This window comes from Miscanthus floridulus, chromosome 1 (genome assembly GCF_019320115.1).
Source record: "Miscanthus floridulus cultivar M001 chromosome 1, ASM1932011v1, whole genome shotgun sequence".
NCBI lineage: Eukaryota > Viridiplantae > Streptophyta > Magnoliopsida > Poales > Poaceae > Miscanthus > Miscanthus floridulus.
In genome coordinates, this window is record NC_089580.1 from 40,542,440 (window position 1) to 40,563,833 (window position 21,394).

The following is a 21,394-nucleotide window of genomic DNA, read 5'->3' on the forward strand; positions in this document are numbered from 1 at the left end:
CCGAACACTGGCGCTGGAAGTGACCGGACACTAGCTGTGTGCATCCGGTCAGGGTGACGTGTGGTGACATAGGCAGAGCAGAGAAGCTGGAAGTGACCGGACGCTGGTGGTGCGTCCGATCACGATCGACCGGACGCGTCCGGTCATGTCTGGTACCTTACTGGAAACGACCGGACACTAGGGTTGCTGCGTCCAATCGATAGATGACCATTGAGATCGAGTGATCAGCATTTGAAGAAGGGGACACGTGGCGTGCATCGCATGACCGGACGCTGTGGTCCAGCGTCCGGTCGATCGGACCGGAGCGTCCGGTCGTCCCTACTTTTGCCCAATGAAGGGGTAACAACTCTATTTGTTCGTGGGGTTATAAATAGAAGTCATGGTTGGCCTTGGGCCGGCAGCTGAGCACACTAGAGCCTTGGTGGCTTGTGTAGTAGTGCTTGGGAGCCCTCCACTCACATATAGTTGATAGTGATCATTAGATTGTGTGAGAGAGCTATTCTAGTGCGATTGCATTGTGAGGTTGCATCGAGTGGCACTAGGTGATCGAGTTGCAAGCCGGTGGTGCTTGTTACTCTAGGAGGTTGCCACCCCCTAGACGGCTTGGTGGTGGTCTCCATTGAAGCCCGCAAGAAGCTTGTGCGGTGCTCCAGAGAAGAGCTTTGTGAGGGGCATTGTGCTCGCCCCACGGGAGCCACGAAGAGCAACTCTAGTTGAGCATGTCATTGAGCTACCCTCACTTTTGGGGTAGGTTCTTGCAGTGCCTGACGTGCGGGCTTGGCGGGTGATGCCAATTAGCTGCCGAATCACCAAGTGAGCGGTCGACACAATGGAGACGTAGCGTGTTGGCAAGCACGTGAACCTTGGGAGAAAATCACCGTGTCAACGTTGTTCTTCTCGTTGGTTTGCAATCCCCTTTACACAAGCTTGTGATTACTTTTATATACATTGTGCTTGTGTAGTTGCTCTTATAATTAGTTAGCTTGTGTAGCTTACTAGTTACCTTCTTGCTTGTGTAGCATAGAAGTAGCTCCCTTGCGTGGCTAATTAAGTTTGTGTAACCTTGTTAGTCACTTTGCTTAGTTTGTGTAGCTAAGTATTTGGGCTCTCTAATTTGGCATTGATTGCCTTGTTATTGAGTATTTCTAGTGAGCTTAGTTGGCTTTGTGCTTTTGCTTACTAGCATGTGTAGGAGCTCCCTTGTTGCTTAAAGTACTAGTGGCATAGGTTTGTGTGACCTTGCTCCTAGAATTAGTTAGGTGAGCTCTAGCTAGCCTGGCACCTTTGTTGCTTAATTAGTATCTTTGGAAGGTGCTAGAGAACATAGATAGAGGGGTGTAGTCTTGGCTAGACTGATAGTTCTAATTCCGCACTTGTTTCGGTTAGCCGACGTGATTAATTTTCAAAAGGACTATTCACCCCCCTCTAGTCTGCCATCTCGACCCTACAGTCGGCCGTCTGGCACGCACGCACGCACTCACACCGCCACGCTTGGCGGGACACTAGGGGGTCATTTGGCCCAGCCGCTCTGCCTTGCCGTGTCCCTACAGTTGCCGTCGTGGGACCGATGCCCTGACCGGTCTGCTGCCGCCTGGCTGCTCTGCTTCATGGTGTTGCTGGCTTGTGTTGTGTTGTGTCGTGTCTACGCTGTGCTACGCTATTCCTCTCTGACCGGGTGGATGCCATCTCTCATTGCCCAATTAGCTGCACCATTACCTTCTCTTAGGTCCTTCCTCCACCCCGCATACCTCAGCCTATCCGCTATTGTCCTGCCTTGGTCGCTGGCGTGACCGTGTCACCGCGGTGCGCCGTCGCATCCCACCATCGCACGTGGCCAGCTTGGTTCGGAGAGTTCCTGGCCAAACCATCACCACAGCAGCAACCAGGGTACGCTAGTAGTGCTTTAGAGTTAGACATCTCTCCCCATGGTGCCTTAGGGTGGCCGGCGTGGTTGTGCCACCGTCGCGTATGGCCACGCGCCGTGGTCGCTGCTTCCACGAGCTCCATCGGCCCTGTAAACATGGCTAGGGTAGGCTCTAGGGTGGTAGGTGTTGTTCGGCTCGCTATTTTGGTCGGAGCGGGTCTTGGTTGGCCGACGTGACCGCCCAGTGCCATCGTCGCCGCGCCGGTGTGCGCGGGGGTGGCCTGAGGACCTAGCCGTCATGAAGAAGGATTGTTCTAAGGGCTAATTTGCTTAAGTCTTGATTGTGGGAATAGGCCGCATAGTAGTTAAGGGAATAGCAGTTAGATCAAGGGTGTTTTCGCATAAGTGACCAGCGCACGGGCCTCCTCGTCGCAGGCCATGGCTGCGCGGTTGGGCCGCGCTCCGCATGGGCCGCACCAATGGGTCATGTACGCTCGCGCGCTGCGCGGTTGTGGGCCGCATCGCTCGCTCGTGGGTCGTGCGAGTGAAATTTGTTTTTCATTTTTATTGAAGATAGAAATAGCTTTATATTTTACATTCTAAGTTGAACTTTGGAAATTAATATTAATTCATATAAGTAGCCAAAAATTGTGAAATAAATTTGTTAGATTCACAAAAATGTGATCTATCTGTTGGTGTAGTTAGTTTACAGTTATCTGTAAAAATGATAGATTCATTAATTCATTTAGGGAAGCTTAGCAATATTTAGCTTACTATTTGTAGGAATTTTTGTGGCAAATTGGTAATAGCTTTAGCCATGGAATTTTTACAGTAGGTTCATTAGATTATTATGTACTCACTATAATTTTTATAGCCTTAGAATAGGTTGATAAGTATGGTAGCTAGTACTCCTTGTTTTATCATATATATAGTAGATTGATATTAAGAATAAGGATGCCTTTAGTTGCTAAGATAATACATGAAATGCTTCATACTTGTTAAGTAGTCATAATAAGTAACTTAGTGGCTTAGTTGGTAGAGCTAGCTTAGTAGCTTGATAGATGTATTCTTATTTTAAGAGTTGCTGTTGCCGTATTGTTAAGTGTTGCATCATCATTTCATGCATATTGATAACGAGTTGGTAGAGTTCATGCTTGTGGGTGAGCAGGAGTACAAGGAGATCATCGAGGAGTCTGAGGAGGAGATTCTCGTTTAGGAGGGAGCCCTAGAGCCATCTGTTGCTGACTTTGCTGACACCCCACCTACCCAAGGTAAGCCCCGGTGCATAACCCCTATTTTTAAAAGATCACTGGTATATATATATATATGTGTGTGATATGCATTTACGTTATAGGCATTTTATGGAAACTACATGCATAGATATACATACCTATGAGTCCTACTAGCATAGGTCGAGTAGCTGCTATGCTTAGGGTTTCAGTAGCGTGAGTAACCTGCCTTTACTCACAATAGTGATTATTATTATCACTCATGATGAAACTAGTGAAAGGAAAATGGAGACCAGGCAAGGATATAGTTTGGGTATTGGTGGGTGTAAGAGGTTGTGTCCTACGGCCAATAGGACATAGCTTGGTTACACAGTTTCCCTATCTGTGTCAGTTAAGGACCGGCCGTTGTATTGGGTTCTAGGCAAGTCACAGACTTATTATCCCGAACACATACTTGTGTATGGGTGCAGGGAAGGCTTGTTGCTCTCTTGTCGTGGGTTCTGGCTCTTTCCAGACCGACTGATTGGAGGCAGGGATAGTGGAAGTCTAAGTACAGCACTGAGTCCAGGACTTAGGAGCGAAGGCTTGGAGTCCAAGTTTAGACGGGGACCTAGACCCCATGATAGGAGAGTGGTACGTTGGCCCTGCTTGTGCCTAGGGTACAAGCGAGCGTGTGTTTCGGGGTACCTAGCTGGGCACATTAATTTACGAATCGCCGGTGATCTGGTACGGCTTGTCTATAGTCTAGCACCGTAGTAAGAACTAAAAGATGAAAGGTGGAGAAATGGAACTGTTTGCTCAACACCTGCTTGAAAGTAGAACAGGCGCTTACATAGAATGGTTAGATAATGAGATAATCATGACTGCTAATAATAAACATACATAAGGATGCACTATTAGTATTGTGTTCTGTAAAAAGGAAACCCAACAAACCATAAAGCTTATCATATCCCTTGGAGTCGGGAAATTATTCCCACTAGTCGGATAAGTCTTTCGAGTACATTGTGTATGCAGGGTTTATTTACCCCTGTTGCAGGTGCAGCTTGAGGAGTAGCTGTTGTGTGAAGGATTCTTCTGGTGGGCACAGACGGATCCTTGTATATTCTCCATAGATGTTTATTTTCATTCCACTGTTTAATTTCCGCACTCTGAATTTGGTACTATAATAATGTATTCTAAGAACTATGATTGTATGAAATGGACTAAGTATTATAAACTATGATTGTATGAAATGGTACTATAATAATGTATTCTAAGTACTATAATAATGTGGATTATTCGAGCTCTCCCCTGGGGTGTGCTCAATGAAATCCGCCCGATATAGTAGGCTTTCGGGGTGCTTAGTGTCTGGAGGAAGACGAACGCCTCCGGAGGTGTGTTATTTTGGACGGTTCTGCCACAAATTCTTTCTCAATGGACGAGAGTTTGAGGCATGACATACCTCAAGTATCAGAGGAGGAGAATGCGGCATTGGCAGCTCCATTCAGCGACGAAGAGGTTAAAATGGTTGTCTTCGATATGGAACATAACAAGGCACCTGGTCCGGATGGTTTCGTAGCGAAATTTTACCAATTCTTTTGGGAGATTGTGAAGCCAGATTTGATGAGCCTTTTTTATGAATTCCATGCTTGGAGGCTGCCTATTCACAGCCTAAATTTTGGGATAATTACATTATTACCAAAGATTTTTTATGCGGTCCAGATACAATAATAGAATTTAAATGTGAGCTTTAAGATTTTAAATGTGAGCTTTAAGATTTTTATGAAGTGCTAAATAATAGAATTTAAAAAGTGGCAGATAAGCTTATAGGACCATCGCAGACGGCCTTCATTCCGGGTCGCTATATCATGGAAGGAGTTGTGATCTTACATGAAACGATTCATGAGTTGCATAGGAAAAAACAAGATGGTGTGATTTTAAAACTAGACTTTGAAAAGGCTTACGATAAATTAAAATGGCCATTTATACAACAAGTCCTCAGAATGAAAGGATTATCACCAACTTGGTGTGAATGGATTTCAAAAGTCATGTCTAGAGGGAGTGTTGCAGTAAATGTCAATGAGAATACATGCCACTATTTTCAAACAAGGAAAGGTATATGTCAGGGGGATCCGTTATTTCCAATCCTGTTTAATATAGTGGTTGACATGTTGGCTATCCTTATTTCATGAGCTAAAGAGGCTAAACAAATCCATGGGGTTGTTCCGTATTTGATAGATGAGGGACTTTTGGTCCTTCAGTATGCTGATGACATTATTATCTTTATGGATAATGATCTTGAGAGGGCAAAAAACATGAAGCTCTTACTTTGTGCTTTTGAATAGTTATCAGGACTCAAGATTAATTTCCATAAAAACAAAATGTTCTACTATGGAGCAGCCAAAGCCAATCAAATTGAGTATACACAAATTTTTGGATGTAATGTGGGGTCATTCCCGTTTAGATATTTGGGAATACCGATGCATCATAGAAAGCTCATAAATAAGGACTGGAAACATGTTGAAGAAAGGTTCCAAAAGAGATTGAGTTGTTGGAGGAGTAAGATGTTATCGGTAGGAGGGAGGCTTGTTCTAATTAACTCTATTTTGAGTAGTCTTCCCATGTTCATGTTGTCCTTTTTTGAAATGCCTAGAGGGGTTTTGAAGAAGTTGGATTATTTCAGATCTCGGTTTTTCTGGCAGAGTGACGAACACAAGAAAAAATATAGATTGACTCAGTGGAGGTAGTATGTACACCAAAGGACCAGGGAGGGTTAGGAGTCCTGAATTTAGATGTTCATAATAAGTGTCTCCTAAGCAAATGGCTTTTTAAATTGTTAAATGGAAATAGAATTTGGCAACAATTGCTTAGGAATAAATATCTAAGGGATAAAACTTTAACACGGGTTCAATACATGCCCAAAGACTCTCAGTTTTGGGCTGGCCTCATGAAGGTCAAGGGGGAGTTCCTCTCGTTGGGCAAGTGTTGGTATTTCTTAACGTGTCACTTGTTTGAAGTACTTAGCCACCTATCATAAACCTATATCCTTAACTTTACTAGGTTGTCATCCCTAGTGTTGATGCAGAGATATTTGTTGGTACTACATAGTATTACTACTTGAATAACACTAAGCAATTCTTTATTAATTATATGACTAGAGAGAATATATATAAATCTATGAATGAAAAGTGTCCGCAAGCGCATAGATAATATACCATTGTGGCATTTTACCCGAGAGTATTTTAGATATCGTTATTTATATTTTTACCACTGGGAAGGTCTAGCATGGATATGTATTGATAACTTATACTATTGAAGGAGAAATAAACCATAACCAATGTTCTACTCATAACAAGGATAAGTCATAGGATAAGATATGTATATAATAAGTAATAATAATGATAAATCACTCAGAGCACTCCTTTCTATAGCATTAGCATGGTCAGGTAGAATATGAGAGGAATAATTCCTAAGTCATTCTTAATTATAAGTCAAAGCATACATTTGATTAGTGCAATTATACCTAGTAATCATGGCTAAGATCATCATCATATCTACACCTAAGGGATATTACTAAGGAAGATTGAGGGCAGAGCTCGTTCTACCTTTGTAATCGGACCCTACATGTACCTATATTCGGGGAGTTGACTACAAAGGACTCAATGGGAGTGCTACATCCGCGATCTACCACATGACCCAGAATATAGGGTGTATCCGCAGGTAAACAACGTAAAAGCACCATGCTTACACAATATCGACCACCCACCCCGTGTACATCAAAGTGAGCGCTATACGAACTTATGCATAAACACAATGATAAACTAGATATACTAAGTATATAATCAAAGTAGACATTGAACATCATAATGAAGAACATGAATAAGATGAACGCTGAGATTGTCATAACAATTGTAACTAGCATATAAAAATAATAGAGAAACAAAAGAGAGATAGGGTACAAAGTTTATACTGAACCACGCTCTTGATAACATCGGGAATCCAAGTGAAGTCATGCTTGCCTCCCTCTAGATCTAACCTAATTAGCTATGCTACAGAGGAGGAGCTCTGAGGAGATTAGGGTTTCTGCCTTCTCAAATGACTTGATGACTTATGATGCCTGGGGGGAGGTAGGGGCTGGATTATATAGCCCTAAGGGTCCAACATGAGCCTTTGGATCAAACCGACTTAATCAACGACCTAGATGCATCCTCAAAGGCGGTGAGAGACCGACATACGAAGCCAGATGACAGGTGGGCTCAAGGGGGCCGGGCGGCCCCACCTGTCAGGGGGTGGCCCTCCGCTTCGGTGACGTGGCTTCTGGACCCTTCTAGAGTCTTCCCACGTAGGTACCGTGACGGAACTCCGTATTTTCTTTTGACAATTAGGTCATCCTTGGTGGTTTTCTAATTAAACCCTGCTGGAAACATAGATTCACTAAAACTCGTGAAATTTATTAGTTTAAACCCCTAAGCCTTCATTGGTGATTATATTTATACCCTTATACATATTTAATTAACGGTTTAAATTGGTTGTTAACTACCGTCAACAGCGAGTTTGATCTAGGTGATGGGCCTCAAGTGCGATTTTGGGAGGATTCGTGGATCAGACCACGCCCACTAAAATTGCTCTTTCCTGCACTACATAACATTGTGAGGAAAAAAAGTGTGCCTGTAAGATCAGTGCTATCTACGACACCGTCAAATGTAGTTTTCAATCGATCTCTGGTGGGTGTTAATTTGCAAGCGTGGCACAATATGGTGGCTATGGTTGCAGATGTACAACTAATAAACCAGAGAGACCGCTTTGTGTGGGGGCTACATCAGAATGGTTTGTTTTCAGTTAAATCTATGTACAGAGCCTTATTAGGAGCACAAGCTTTACCTCATAATACGTTAATCTAGAAACTTAAACTACCTCTCAAAATCAAAGTATTTATGTGGTATTTGTACAAAGGAGTAATCTTAACGAAGGATAATTTAGAACGACGACAGTGGCAAGGCGATAAGAAGTGTTGTTTCTGTTCTTCAGACGAGTCTATATAACATTTACTCTTTGACTGTCATTTTGCTAAATTTATGTGGAGAGTTGTTCATGTTTTCTTTAATTTAATACCGCCAATTAGTGTACATAATTTGGTTACAGATTGGTTGGAAGGAATAAATAGGAAACTAAAATCTCAGATTCTTGTTGGTGCAAGTGCCATCTGTTGGGTAATATGGCTAACCCGAAATGATATCGTGTTTGACAAGGTCTTAGCACCATCTTACTTGCAGGTTTTATTCGGGGAGACTTACTGGACTAGGTCTTGGTCCCTGTTACAGAAGGAGAAGGATCGTCGTATGATGAAGATAGGATGCAATACTATTGAGGCAGCCGCGATAAGGTTTTTGGAAACGCTTTTTGTTCTCGCTATGGCTCAAAACTTCGTTTTTGAGATTCCCTGGGTTGTTTTACTCTAGTCTGTAATAAGGAATGGTCATATGCATTGGTCGAAGCTGAGATATTAATATATTTTCTTTTCTATAAAAAAATAAAAGATTAGAAGATAAGCCCTTCCTAGCTTATTTTTCCACTGTCCGAGTGAAAAAAAACGAGAGAGTACTTGTGGTGATTGCTCGACCGGGCCGGGGCACTGCACCCATCAGTCACTGCGCTGCTCAAAGTCAACGTGCCCGCCCTGGTAGCATGAACACAGAACACCGCCCGCATGCATGGGTACGACTACGAGTCTACAAACGCAACGCGGAGACGCGTGCCGACCGGCCGTAGACGGGCGGTGGTGTGGTCGCCGGCGTACTGCAGTACCGTACCGGCCTTGACGAACGACAACGACAAGACGAGATCTAGCTAGGCCGGCCGGCGTTCGTTGGGCAGGCAGCCCAGCGAGCAGTCCTGAGACTCAAAAAAAAAGAAGGAAAGTCCATTGGAAAGGTTGGTGAAGCCCTGTCGGCACACCACGAGCCGATAGTACCATCGGCCTGCCAGGTGCCGAGAAGCGTCCAGTCAGCAATCCTCCAACCGATTAGTACGCGCTACCGTTCAGTCGGCTGCCACGTCAACATGGCGGCCAGTGAGTGGCCGATAGGGGACATATTGCCGATAGGGTATAATCGAGCGGTCCATGCATCCCGCTCTCACCTGAGACTCGTTGATGCTTCCTGCTACTGGTCATGCTACCATGGATCTTCCTGCAGATGGGATTATTGTTTCATCCATGTGCTTGACCCTCTTGGGGTCCTGTTGATCTATTATATTGTCTAGTGTAGACTTCATCTTTTTAATATAATCGGTAGTTCTTCTATATTCGTTTAAAAAATAATTCAACTGCTCTTCTATTTATAGCTTACTTAGAAGTATTTTTTTTCTCTCATTTAGGAACAGGTGCTCTTCTATTTGAAGTATTTTTCACTCGAGAATAAACAGGTCATATATCGAGTAGTATCTTTGTACTCCTCCCATTCTAAAGTATAATATGATTTGTCTTTTTAGATATATAGAGAAAAAAAACAATGTATCGTGAAGAGCCAAAATATCTTAAAATTTAAAATAGAGGAAGTATCTTATTTCTATTACTAATTGGAGGCTACAACTTATTAATCAATCCTTATGAGGCACACTATGAAAAATCCTACAAATTCACACAAAAAAAAACAGAAACAAAGATGGGCTGTCAATCGAGTAGACACTAATCGCCGTACCATTGGTGATAACAGTACCATGTATTGTGTTGTTCTAAAAAATTTAAACACCGCTACCATTATTATGATCAAGAAATATCACTAGGAGGAGTACTATTCGGTTCTCTAAGAGTAAGGCTAATAATACATCCGGTTTGCTGGATATAAGGTTCTTTGCAGCCTTCTTTTAGCTCACCCATATAGTAGTTAGCTCTTCACTGTTAATACATGGCTCACTTGTCTCTCTCACAGAGTTCTTTGGTTCTTGTGTCCAAGCCGACTGTAAGCTTACAGCCCGCTTCTCCTCCCTTCTCTCCTTCACCTCAGCATTTAGCCAGCTTGCCGCCTCTTATTATACTTGCTCTAATAAGTCCAATGCTGTACATGATTCCTCCACCAGGACGCGATATGGGGCAGATACATTACACAAGCCATCTCATGACCATTGACCAAGCAAATAGTTGTCCTAGCTAGTAGATTCAAAATTAATTAGAACCCGTCTGAGGAAGTAATTAATTGCCTAGCCAATGCTAAATAAGCACGTACTGTGCTACGTAGTTGTCCTAGATCATTGTCTGCCATTAAGAACTTAACGGCGTACGTAAGTCACTTTGGTGTTCCTTTAATTTGATGAGCTGTATGATTTGGCGGGATGCATGCTTAGCTTAGGGCGGGCCACCAGTCTCAACGCGCGAGCGCGATGGATTTGCATCTTGCATGCCAATGCCATGGCCCATGGCTGGTAGCAACAATAAAGCTAGAAGAAGAAGACATTCGCCGGGTTCGGCTGGGGCTGGCTAGCTGGTTGGGCTGGCCAGCCCCCTCATATGAACACTATTTCAATAAACCAGCCAGAAGTACTTCTCCAGTCAACCGAACATGTTGATTGTTTGGTTCGTGGTTGGAGTAGTCTGCATGCATGCACGTGTAGCGCGTGTGTGCGTGTGCCTGTGGGTGCATGCACATGCACTTGTAGTTATAGGCTGCAATGCAAGTGCTTGACTTGGTAGTAGTAGGTATGTAGAGGCATGCTTAGCGTGCAATGGCGAGTGGGCACACATGCCACAGCTGCGTCTGCGTGCAAACGGCCGGTCAGCCTGTGCTTTCCCCCAGTACGCCCAACCCATTTCACCCGTCGGCCGTCGGTGTCACACACTGTACTGGCTGGCTAGTGATGGACGACGATCCATCGTCCACGGACGGACGTACTGACGCTGACGCCTGCTGCCCCTTTGCATGCATGCTTGCAAGCAATCGCAATCCAGAGCTACTGAAGTTTCAGATGGTCAGGTCCAAGCTTCACATACATTACATACTGTACGGGCGTCGCTGGGCCTGCACAGAAACACGTATACCCCTGGCATGACCATGACCACCGGCCATGCACAGCACAGGAGGTCTCTGCCACGACCAATCCATCCCTGCGTCGATCGGTCTCGCTCTCACGCGGTGGTCACCGGTCTCGCTTCCGCTTCATACTAGCCAGTACAGTGGCCACCACTACTGCATGTGTTGCTGCTGCTGCTGCTGTCATGACAGAGGCATTCAAGGGCCTGTTTGGTTTGCAAATTTTTTGGCGAAATGCTACTATAGCATTTTCGTTGTTATTTGATAATTAGTGTCCATAGAAGATTCGTCTTGTGGATTTCGTCTAAACTGTGTAATTAGTTTTATTTTTTATTTATATTTAATACTTCATGCATGCGTCCAAAGATTCGATGTGACGGGGAATCTTGAAAAATTTTGTAAAATGAAATGGAACTAAACTGGCCCCAAATCGGCACGACATGCATGTCCCCTCGCTCGTTCGTTGGTTGCCTTCTTGAGTTGTTGGTGGAGTAAAAAAATCACTCTCGCTATACCTACCGGTTCTGCTGAATCGCAACTGAATGGCAGGCAGCTGAACGAAAGATTGGAATAATCTCTCTCGCTGAGCCTCTCTCTCTCTCTCTCTCTCTCTCTCTCTCTCTCTCACGTACGAATCCATGTTCCCGGCCAGGTACATTACATCGTCGTCTTTCATCTAGTAGCAGTACACGTGCATGTGGATGTGGGTCAGTGGGTGTGTATTAGACAATGACAGTGGTTAACGTGTACTGGCTAGCTAGTAATGTACTTTCTCCTTTTCGAATTATAAGATGTTTTGTTCTTTCTAGATATATTGTTTTTATTATGTGTTTCAAATTATAAGATGTTTTGATACCTTATTAATGTATCTATGCATAATGTATATATATTAGTACATAGCAAATGTTATGTATCTGCAAAAGCCAAAAGATCTTATAATTTGGACATGTAGGAATAGTACTTAGTATTGGAAATTTGATCTGCATTTGCATTATAAATAAATGTCCGTTTCCAGATCCGGATCATAGTTATTGGTCTGGACTGTTTCCACGGATAGGCTAGCACCCGGACGTCCGGCCATAGGCCTGTGTCCGGACGCTGCTCCCCGCGCCCCGTGCCTGCTCCGTGGCGCACGCCCCGCTCTCTCGGGTTTCACACCACTCTAACGACTCGTGCCCCACCCACGCCACCCGCCCCCCATGCGGGCCCATGCCGCCTATTGCTCCCCGTGCCCTGCGCCTGCTCCGTGCCACACGTCCCGCTCGCTCGGGTTCTGCGCCACTCACATGACTCGCGCCCCACCCACGCCGCCCGCCCCCATACGGGCCCACGCTGCCCGAACATCACCAGCATCGAGAAAGAGGAGGAGACACTGAGGCGGGGCAGGAGAAGGCGATGAGAGACTTGCAACATCCGAAGTACTTTTGAAACATCCAGATACAATAACACCTGCAACATACGCATGAAGACAGATGAAACATTTGAAACATGCATCTGAAACACTTGCAAAAAAAACACATGAAGCCCTTGAAAACCATTGCAACATATATGCAACATCCAGATAAAATACTTGCAACATATGTGTGAAACATATGCAACATCCAGATAACCACACTTGTAACATACGTCTAAATAAAACATATGAAACATTAGGAACAAACGTTTGCAACATAAGTGTACAACCATTGCAACATAAGCAACATCCCAATTTACTTTTGCAACATCCATACGAAACCCTTGCAACATACCTCTTAAACAACTGAAACACTTGAAACATACGCTTCAGCGAAAGGAGGTTGCCGGTGCCTGTGATGGACCACCAACGGAAGAAGGCCCTGACGTGGATGCCGTCGAGGCCCGAGATGCGGCGGTCGTCAAGGCAGCCCGTGAGGCGGTCGCTGAAGGCGGCGAGGTAGCCTCCCGTGGGCAGCACGATGCGGCAGCTGGAGCGGAGGTCGACGGCGAAGTCCGTAGAGCCGGCGTCGAACGTGTAGGCACACGCATTGGCCGGGAGAAGGCCGCGCGGGAAGCCCCGGAGGTGGAGCTCGTCGTACGTCGTGGTGGCGGGCGGTGACGAGGTGTTCGGGCGGGCAAGCAGGAGTGACGCCGCAAGGAGGGTGGCGAGGAGGCGGCGTGCCATCGCGGGTTCGTTGCGCGGGTCAGAGACGGGGGGAGCAGTGGAGCCCTGGAGGACGGAGGGGAACGGGAGAGACGCGTTGGGGCGGCGGAACAATCCAGAATAGGAGAGTTGGGCCGTTGAAATATCCAGACGGGAGTGACGAAAGGGATTGCTGCGGTTGCCTAGGCCGCCCGTCCACAGGGGCCTTCCGGACGGACGTCCTGTCCTAGCATTATCGTTGCTTCCATCGATATGTAGGTGTACTTGGATGAATCAGAAGATCATATAGTATATTATCCAATGCACGGTCCCGTTCCCCCACAGGACGCAATATGGGCCAGATGCGTCAGGGCAAGCCATCTCGTCACCACCCAAATAAACTATCTAAAACCCTTGTCTCATGGACGAGCTTAACCAATGCTAAATAATAATAAGCAGGTATTAAATGTGGTGGTCAGACTTCCATTGCCTGTCACATTGCTGTTTGATGAGCTCCTTGATTGTGATACTATATGTATAGTCCAGTGATGTTGATGCTAAATAAAGTCTAGGTGCAGATGCATCCATCTGTGAAGTGGTTATCGCATTCTCCCTGTTGAAAAAGATGAATAGCACAGCTCATGCCTTTCTTTGTTCTTTTTTGGGTTAAAAGAGATTAAAGAAAGGCAAAACAAGAACAAGGAAAACTCACTCACAAAACACGGCAATCTAATGCGTAAACATGTAGGAGTAACTGGGACGTCCTGAACTCCTGATCACGGCATCTGACCAGGTTTTACTAGTGACATGCAGATAATTACAGCATAGATAGACACATCAACACTGAAATTACTTACAGCAGCAGGGGACGAGGTCACAATTGACTACAGGGACGTGATTATGACTCAGCTACAGATATACTAAGCATGTTGATAAATATTAACTACGCTAGGAGAAAGATGTCCAAGCTTTACACCGAGACGTGTCATGCATATGTACTCAAGTTCTCAAACTTTGACGGACTCTGATCCTACGAGTGAGCATCCATTTTGAAAACGGCATTGATATTTCAGGTCTCCAACTGGGGCTGTAGAGCCATGACGGCACGATTTTACTTCAGGATCTTAGACTCGATCTCCTCCAGGCTCAGTCCTTTGGTCTCGGGAACAACGAGGATCACAAACACCAGGGAGAGCACTGCTATGACGCCAAACAGGAAAAATATATTGGCTGGCCCAAGGAACTCCTGTGGCACACAGAGAAGTATTCATTGTCGACAAAACCACAGCAGTACAGTTTGTTCTCATATTTGTGCAAAATAAAAAGAAAGGTTTGATATCATTATTTTGAATAGATAGTCACAATAAACTAGTCTAGAGTTTTGACTAACAAGAGGCTGAATTTTGACCATACAAGAGGTACAAGAGTTTTCTCTATGACGAAGGATAAACGGGCACAACTACTGGATATTTGGCACGTTTATCTTTTTTATGTAATTTACTATTTTGGGGTCTCCACTCAAAGGAGCTAAGCATCATGAAATTGAACATGTGGTAGCAACTATGAGAAGCAATACCTTCAAGGGTGAAAATGCAAATGTCACCAAAGCGTTCGAGCCGAAATTTGTTAGTACTGCAAGGCTGATCCCACGTCCTCTTGTTCGGAGTGGAAAGATTTCAGACACCATTAGCCAACTAATTGGACCAAATGAGACCTGAAATACAAAGGCACATAATAAGCTTGTGGATTCCTGAAGAAACAAATGGTTCTGATTGTCAGGCTCCTTGTACAGAACTGAAGCCCTGACCTGGTAAGCACCGACATAAAGAAGTAATGCACCAACAGCAACGAAGGGGAAGCCGTTCAGAATCTTGTAGTAAGCTGCCAGTAGGAAGAGTGACAAAGCCTGCATTTACAAGTTAAAGAAAAAATCAGGTTACTTTAGTCAGAACGTAGGAATACAAGCCTGATAGAACATGCATAAAGTTACTAATAAGATAACCAGGTATCTCATTCTAATCCAGATCAATACAGTGTCTAAAACACCAGTATTGTTTAGTGTTCATGTTAAGTGGGATTGCAGACTAAATTTGAGTATGTGTATGCACCACTTTCCACGAAATATGTAGAGCTTAATCAAAAGTAGAAGGAAGGAATAAATACTCACAATTCCACCAACACCTCCTATCAATAATGGGCGCCTTCCAACGTCGTCGACTTTAAATACCGCAACACCTGTCATTAGTAACTGAGAAGAATAGATTTGTTACACACACTCAAAATTAAAGGAAACATAACATCCTTAGATTTCTGCATACACATTTTGATACAGAAATAGCTATTATATTAGTACTGATGTAGATCCTTTGCATTACCTTGAACAACCCAATCAAAATTGCTACTTTGGCAGCATCTGATGCAGCTGAGAACCCAGCAGTCTACATATGGCATACTTTAGTGATGGAGATGTTGAATTGTGTGAATTCAAGAAATGCAAAGGGCAGATAACAGTATCCTACTTCTCCTTTCTATACAAAAACCATACCACCAAAAAATTCAGAGCAAAATATTGGTACCTGAAGTATTGAAGCTGCATAATATAGAACACTTGGTTGACCTGTAATCTGCCAAATAAGAGTTTAGCTCGATAATACCAATCCAGCATGTCCATACTACCACTCAAAAAGAACAGGCATTCGTATTTCAAGATATAGATGCATATACATGGGTTAAGGAGAACAAAATACCTGCTGAAACAGAACCAGACCTCCGCCAATAGTGAAGGCCTTCAAGCTAGCTCCCTCAAATACCTCCCAAACGTTTCCTTCGGCTTCCTGTCCTGCGTAGGCAGCCTTAATAGAGACAATTGTATCTTCAACATCATCTGTCAAAACCTTGTCACTTGCTGAGCGACCCCTCAGTGTTCTAAGGGCTTGAATTGCCTTCTTTTTATTATCCTCCATAGAAGCCTTTCCTTGAACTGCCCTGAGAAGTAGCCATCTTGGTGAAGATGGTAAAGTCCACATACCAATAGCCATAATAGCTGCAAGCGGAGCACTAAAACCAAACATGTACCGCCACCCTCCTACATTGTCAATTTCAAGACTTCCTACAAAGTATCCTAACTGCACAAAATTATTTAATGGTCAGCAAGCATGAAATGGGTATATGAAGTTAGAACACATGGAAGATTTGGTAATTACCAATATTCCTAACACAATAAACAGCTCCTTCAAAGATATCAATGTTCCACGTATTTGTGAAGGAGAAGTCTCCGCAATATAAAGAGGGGCACCATGCATTGCCTGGCACAGATCACCATAATGGTTCAGTGGCATAACACCAACTCTCCCAGACCCCTAGCTGAATATGCACTGCTCCTTTGCAATTGTATTCCTCTTCAATTGTTACTAGGATTCTATTCCTCTTCAATTGTTACTAGGATAAATCCTTTTCCTACCATTGCAATTTGCATAATCCCTTATTTGCCACTATCAGTGACACAGGTGAGGGCCATGTTTCATCGAGACATATCAATCCCTTTTAAACAAAGCACATGGAGCATTGGACAATTTGCATGCTAGTGGATGTTAAAAGTTGGTGGAAAACATGCCACTGTAAAGTGCTACATGCAAAACAACCTTGTGCCAACTACCTCAGAAATTAAAGCAGAAAGTTATATTAAATACCTTAGCAAACAGTATATTTCAAACCAACAGCAATATATTTGTTTAACCCATCATCGAAATATCAGAAAAATCAAGTGCAAGCATGTTTTATATCTACTTATTCTATAATTAGTTATATCAGAACATGACCATAAAGCTACATCAGCCAACTAGTTTTGATGTTACACACTTCAGCAAATGACTACTCCCTCTGTCCCTAAAAAAGAGTCATTCTCGGCTTCCCAAAAAGTCAACAACTTTTAACTTTGACCAAATATATTTAACAAAATATTAATATTTATGGTACATAATTAGTATCATTAGGTAGATCATTGAATAAACTTTCATAATAAACTTATTTGGAGATATAAATGTTGCACGCATTTTCTACAAACCTAGTCAAAGTTAAGAAAGTTTGACCAGCACGATTCCCATAGCGACTCTTTTTTTAGGGACGGAGGGAGTACATATCAGAGAACTACAATCAGACATCACGGCGTTATAAGTTTATATCAGTGAATGTTGTGTTCCTCAGCTTGAGTGAATGTATAGCTATGTGTCCCCAGAAAATCATTTCCTATATGCATTCCTAAATCAGGTTCGTTTAATAACAATTACCTGGGACCATTCTAGAAAAAAAAATAAAAAACATCTGTGCACGTGTATCTGCAGATACTCACCAAACCAATACCAATCCCATACAAGACACGACCTATGATTAGCGCTACAAAATTAGGGGCAAATCCAGTGACTAAAGCACCAAGAATATATAATGCAGCTGCGGTGACCAATTCTATTCTCCTTCCTGCATCAAGATGATAGTTGTTCACATCCTTATCAAGCAAATGATAAGGGCAATTAAAAAAGGTGTAGCTTTTTAATTCACCTAGAAAATCTGCAATGCGGTATGCAAGAAGAGAGCCACCAAGAGCGCCATAAAGTGAACTGCTGGCCTGAATAAAAAAGAAAGGAAGCTCATTTTCATCTTGATAACTGATATATGAAAGGAGAAGTGAAAGCATAGGCAAATTAGAAATTTGGATTACCACAAGCCCTAGTTGCAAAGATGACAAGCTGAACCAATCGGTGCCACTGAGATCAGGAGACTGAAGAGGAATACACCAGTGGCAGTGAGACCGTATGCCGACTAGAAAAAACTCACAAAAAAACAACCAAATCATGGACTAACTTGCACAGAGATGGTCGCTCCAGAGGTTGCGCCAATGTCATAGCCGAAAAGGAGACCGCCCAACGCAGGGAAGAAGAACCTAGGTTCCAAACAGTGATCATCAGTACTGAGAGCTTGCAAGCTCGATAGGCTTCCCAATTATCGCCTTTTTGTTTGTTTATTTTCAAATGTCTACACCAAGCAGCAATGCTATGACAAGTATCGCTGAAGCAAAGCTCCAAATTAACAAATTCCTTCAGAATTTACAAAAATATAAGACAGATCCTAAATTATATCATCATGCACTCTATGACTGCTTGAAATGGAAGGATCACAGTTTGAAAATGCTAGCATATTTGCTGAGATGAAGTGTACAGCAGGCCAATTGCACTATGCTCATCAGTACCCTGAACAAGTGAACATCTACTCAACAAGCAATTCACAGTGCATCGGTTGCCTAATTCCACAATTGTACATACAATTTCACAGTGGATCGGTTGCCTAATTCCACAGCATTGTACATACAATTTCACAGTGGATCGGTTACCTAATTCCACAACATTGTACATACAATCGGACGGTGTGGAGGGTTGAATCGGACTAGAAACGCATCCTAATTCAACACCCAGTGCGCACTCCAGACAAATCCCCCAAGAGAACGCTACAATCCGAGAGGATGGCGGAGAAAATATCTTACGGGATGATGACGGGAGCCCACGAGAAGGCAGCGTCCCCCTCCGCCGCGGCGCCACGCCCGGCGCCGCCCTCGCCCTGTGCATGGGTCCGCACCTGCACATCCTCCATCCCGTCAGACCTTTCACCACCATCGAGAGCCGCCGCCTCCCTCCCCAGAATAGCAGGGGTGGGCAAGGGCTATGTTTAGCCGCGGCGGGAGGGGGTAGGGTCGGGTCGGGCGGGCGGCGTACGCGGAGCCTGGGGTGCCCCCCGGCGGCGGCGGCGACGGGGCGGAGGAGAGGCTCGGCGGCCCCCGACACGCGGAGGGCGTCCATCGCCGGCGCGCGGTGTCCGAGGGCTGGGACTGGGAGGCGGCGGACGTGCGGCGGTTGGCGGTTGCTGGCGCTGGTCGGCGCGGCGGGGGCTGGGGCTGGGGCGCGAATGGCGGTGGATGCGGCGACTGAAGAGGGGAAGAGGCCGAGGGACGCCATTGCTGGGTCACTGGGTCAGCTTCGTCCGCGTGGTTTTGCACGTGTACCGCGACGTCCTTATCATCACTCGTTAAAATTTAACTTGGTCTATTAGTACAGTATTCGAACAATATTGAAATTTAAAATTCAAAACTAACTAACTCTAGCAGAGAAGGGCACCAAACCTGAGATGATTACAGTGAATTAATATAACTTGAAAAGACATCTAACTAATACAAGACAATTCATTTTTATTTAGTGCTGGTTTTGTTCCAAAAAGTGTTATAGCCATCACGAAAAAAAACTAATTACACAATTTTATTAAAAATTACGAGACAAAGAACCTAATTAGTCCATGATTCACACACTAAACACAGCCTTAATTATATTTAATTAAATTCTAATCATTTTTACTTAATTAAACTAAATTTTCAATTAATTCATTAAATTTAAATAATTAGACTTGGCAGGGGCCGCGCGAACGCGTAACCCCCCTCTACCACAAATTATGACGTCCACTCTCCCACTTGGGGAGATGGTAAGCCAGCGAACCCTCCAAGTGCAATGAGGGCCACTGGCCTAGGCCACGAGCCTTCATGATCGCCCGTCGACCCCGTCCAGGTAAGTATGGAGCAACGTCGCACGGGGCGCTCGTCTTATAGCGGGAGCTCGCGGTGCGTCTGCCTTCCGCTGGCGAGGTGGTACTAAACGTGGGATGGGAGCGGAGCGGAGCGGAGGAGTGCCCGTGCTCCTCTCCGCTCTGCCGCCGAATCCAGAATCCTCCCCCCCTCCTGGGCTGCGGCTGGTTGGGCTGTTTTCCTTGCGGGCCGTTGATTCCATTAGTGGGGAACACAGATCGGGACGATCCAGCGTGTTGCCGGCCTGCTCCGAACTAGAAAAAGGGCCGCGAGACTTTTTGCTCTTTGTCTTAGCACGTGCGTGGGCAGTCCTTCTCATGTCTTATTTTAGAACAAAAATATATATATAGCGTTCCTTCATTTCCCATATGGTCCATGAGGCCACTGAAGTGAACATATTCACCCGTGCACGGCGTTTGCTGCTAACCAAAGTTTAGACACGGTTTCAAGCTTGTCAAAACAATGCATTTGCAGTTTAAAAAAATCTATGCATTTGCAGTTAAAAAAGAACTATGCATTTGCATGCGTTTTGTTAAATTTGTCAAAAAAAACTAACCGAGCAACTGCACACAACAACTCTTCTTTTAGCTAGATCATCAGTTCATCACAGGCCAACGATTTGTTCTTAGTATAGACGTATAGTTAGTACAGATCAGCCAAAGAAACAAGATGCAATCGCGGCGGGAATCATGGGATATATGATGAAGGGTACTGCCTCTGAATTAATGACTCTATAAAATTGTGAGGAATAGATACTACTAGCAAATATACTCGTACGTTGTAACGGGACAAGAAAAAACTATCAGACCTTAATAGAACATAAGGACAAAAATGTTATATATCTATTTATATTTTACCTTTGTCATAAATTCTAATGGCTATAATTTATTTTGTTATGATCATGACATCCACAATAAAGTTAATATTGTTAATAATATGACAATGTCCTATTAATTCTAATGAATTAAAGTACTCCCATTGTTCCAAATCTTAAGTTATTTGGACATTTTAGATACATAGATGTTACTACGCTTCTATATACTCATTATGTCTAAATACATAGTAAACTGGTTGTTTTTTCCGTCTATGGGAGTCGTGGTGCCGTGTCCATCCTGGTTTCTTTTTTTTTCTTTCCTCTATTTTTTCGCACGTATGTTTTTTTCCACTATAAATTTTCCTTTTCTTTGCGTCCTTTTTTTTGTCCACGTTACATTTTTCTGAAGAAGGAACGATGGGAGTGAAGAATTACGGAAGTAGCCGACTTAATAAGAAGTCTAAGAGTTGGATTTGACTTGCAGGCAAAATAAAATATGAAAAGAAAATAGCAACAAACTCCTAAGTAGACTCACAGACCAAAAAAAGGGAAGTAGCGGACATATCTGAACTAAAATAGCACTGCAAACAAATGTAATCAAGATTTCAGTTTATCATTTAATTAATCAACTGATCCAAATTTTAATAAAAATAAATTTTGTTTCTAATCAAAACTACATTAATAATTTAGTTGTAGTAATCTCTGTTTTTTTAGAAAAGAATCAATAGCTCAAATGGCTCATAATATTATATTTATTATTTGTTATT

General features: G+C 43.8%; 2 protein-coding genes and 1 non-coding gene across 3 annotated transcripts; all 3 read right to left on the reverse strand.

Moving 5' to 3' along the window:
* Window positions 1–12,439: 12,439 nt before the first annotated feature.
* Window positions 12,440–13,236, reverse strand: LOC136455214 (uncharacterized). Its single transcript, XM_066455341.1, has 2 exons — window positions 12,845–13,236; window positions 12,440–12,545 (listed from the first exon to the last, which is right to left on the reverse strand). Exons 1-2 carry the CDS (start codon window positions 13,234–13,236, stop codon window positions 12,440–12,442), a joined length of 498 nt encoding a protein of 165 aa, XP_066311438.1.
* A 670-nt stretch (window positions 13,237–13,906) lies between these two features.
* LOC136480249 (D-xylose-proton symporter-like 3, chloroplastic) lies at window positions 13,907–19,239 on the reverse strand. Its single transcript, XM_066477850.1, has 14 exons — window positions 18,957–19,239; window positions 18,728–18,819; window positions 18,052–18,130; window positions 17,909–17,968; window positions 17,749–17,815; window positions 17,543–17,667; window positions 16,398–16,499; window positions 15,942–16,319; window positions 15,771–15,818; window positions 15,570–15,632; window positions 15,362–15,442; window positions 15,002–15,100; window positions 14,771–14,908; window positions 13,907–14,440 (listed from the first exon to the last, which is right to left on the reverse strand). Exons 1-14 carry the CDS (start codon window positions 19,194–19,196, stop codon window positions 14,306–14,308), a joined length of 1,707 nt encoding a protein of 568 aa, XP_066333947.1. The 5' UTR covers window positions 19,197–19,239; the 3' UTR covers window positions 13,907–14,305.
* A 403-nt stretch (window positions 19,240–19,642) lies between these two features.
* LOC136511197 (U1 spliceosomal RNA) lies at window positions 19,643–19,804 on the reverse strand. The gene has a single exon (XR_010772661.1). It is a non-coding gene; the product is annotated as a U1 spliceosomal RNA (small nuclear RNA).
* Window positions 19,805–21,394: the final 1,590 nt, after the last annotated feature.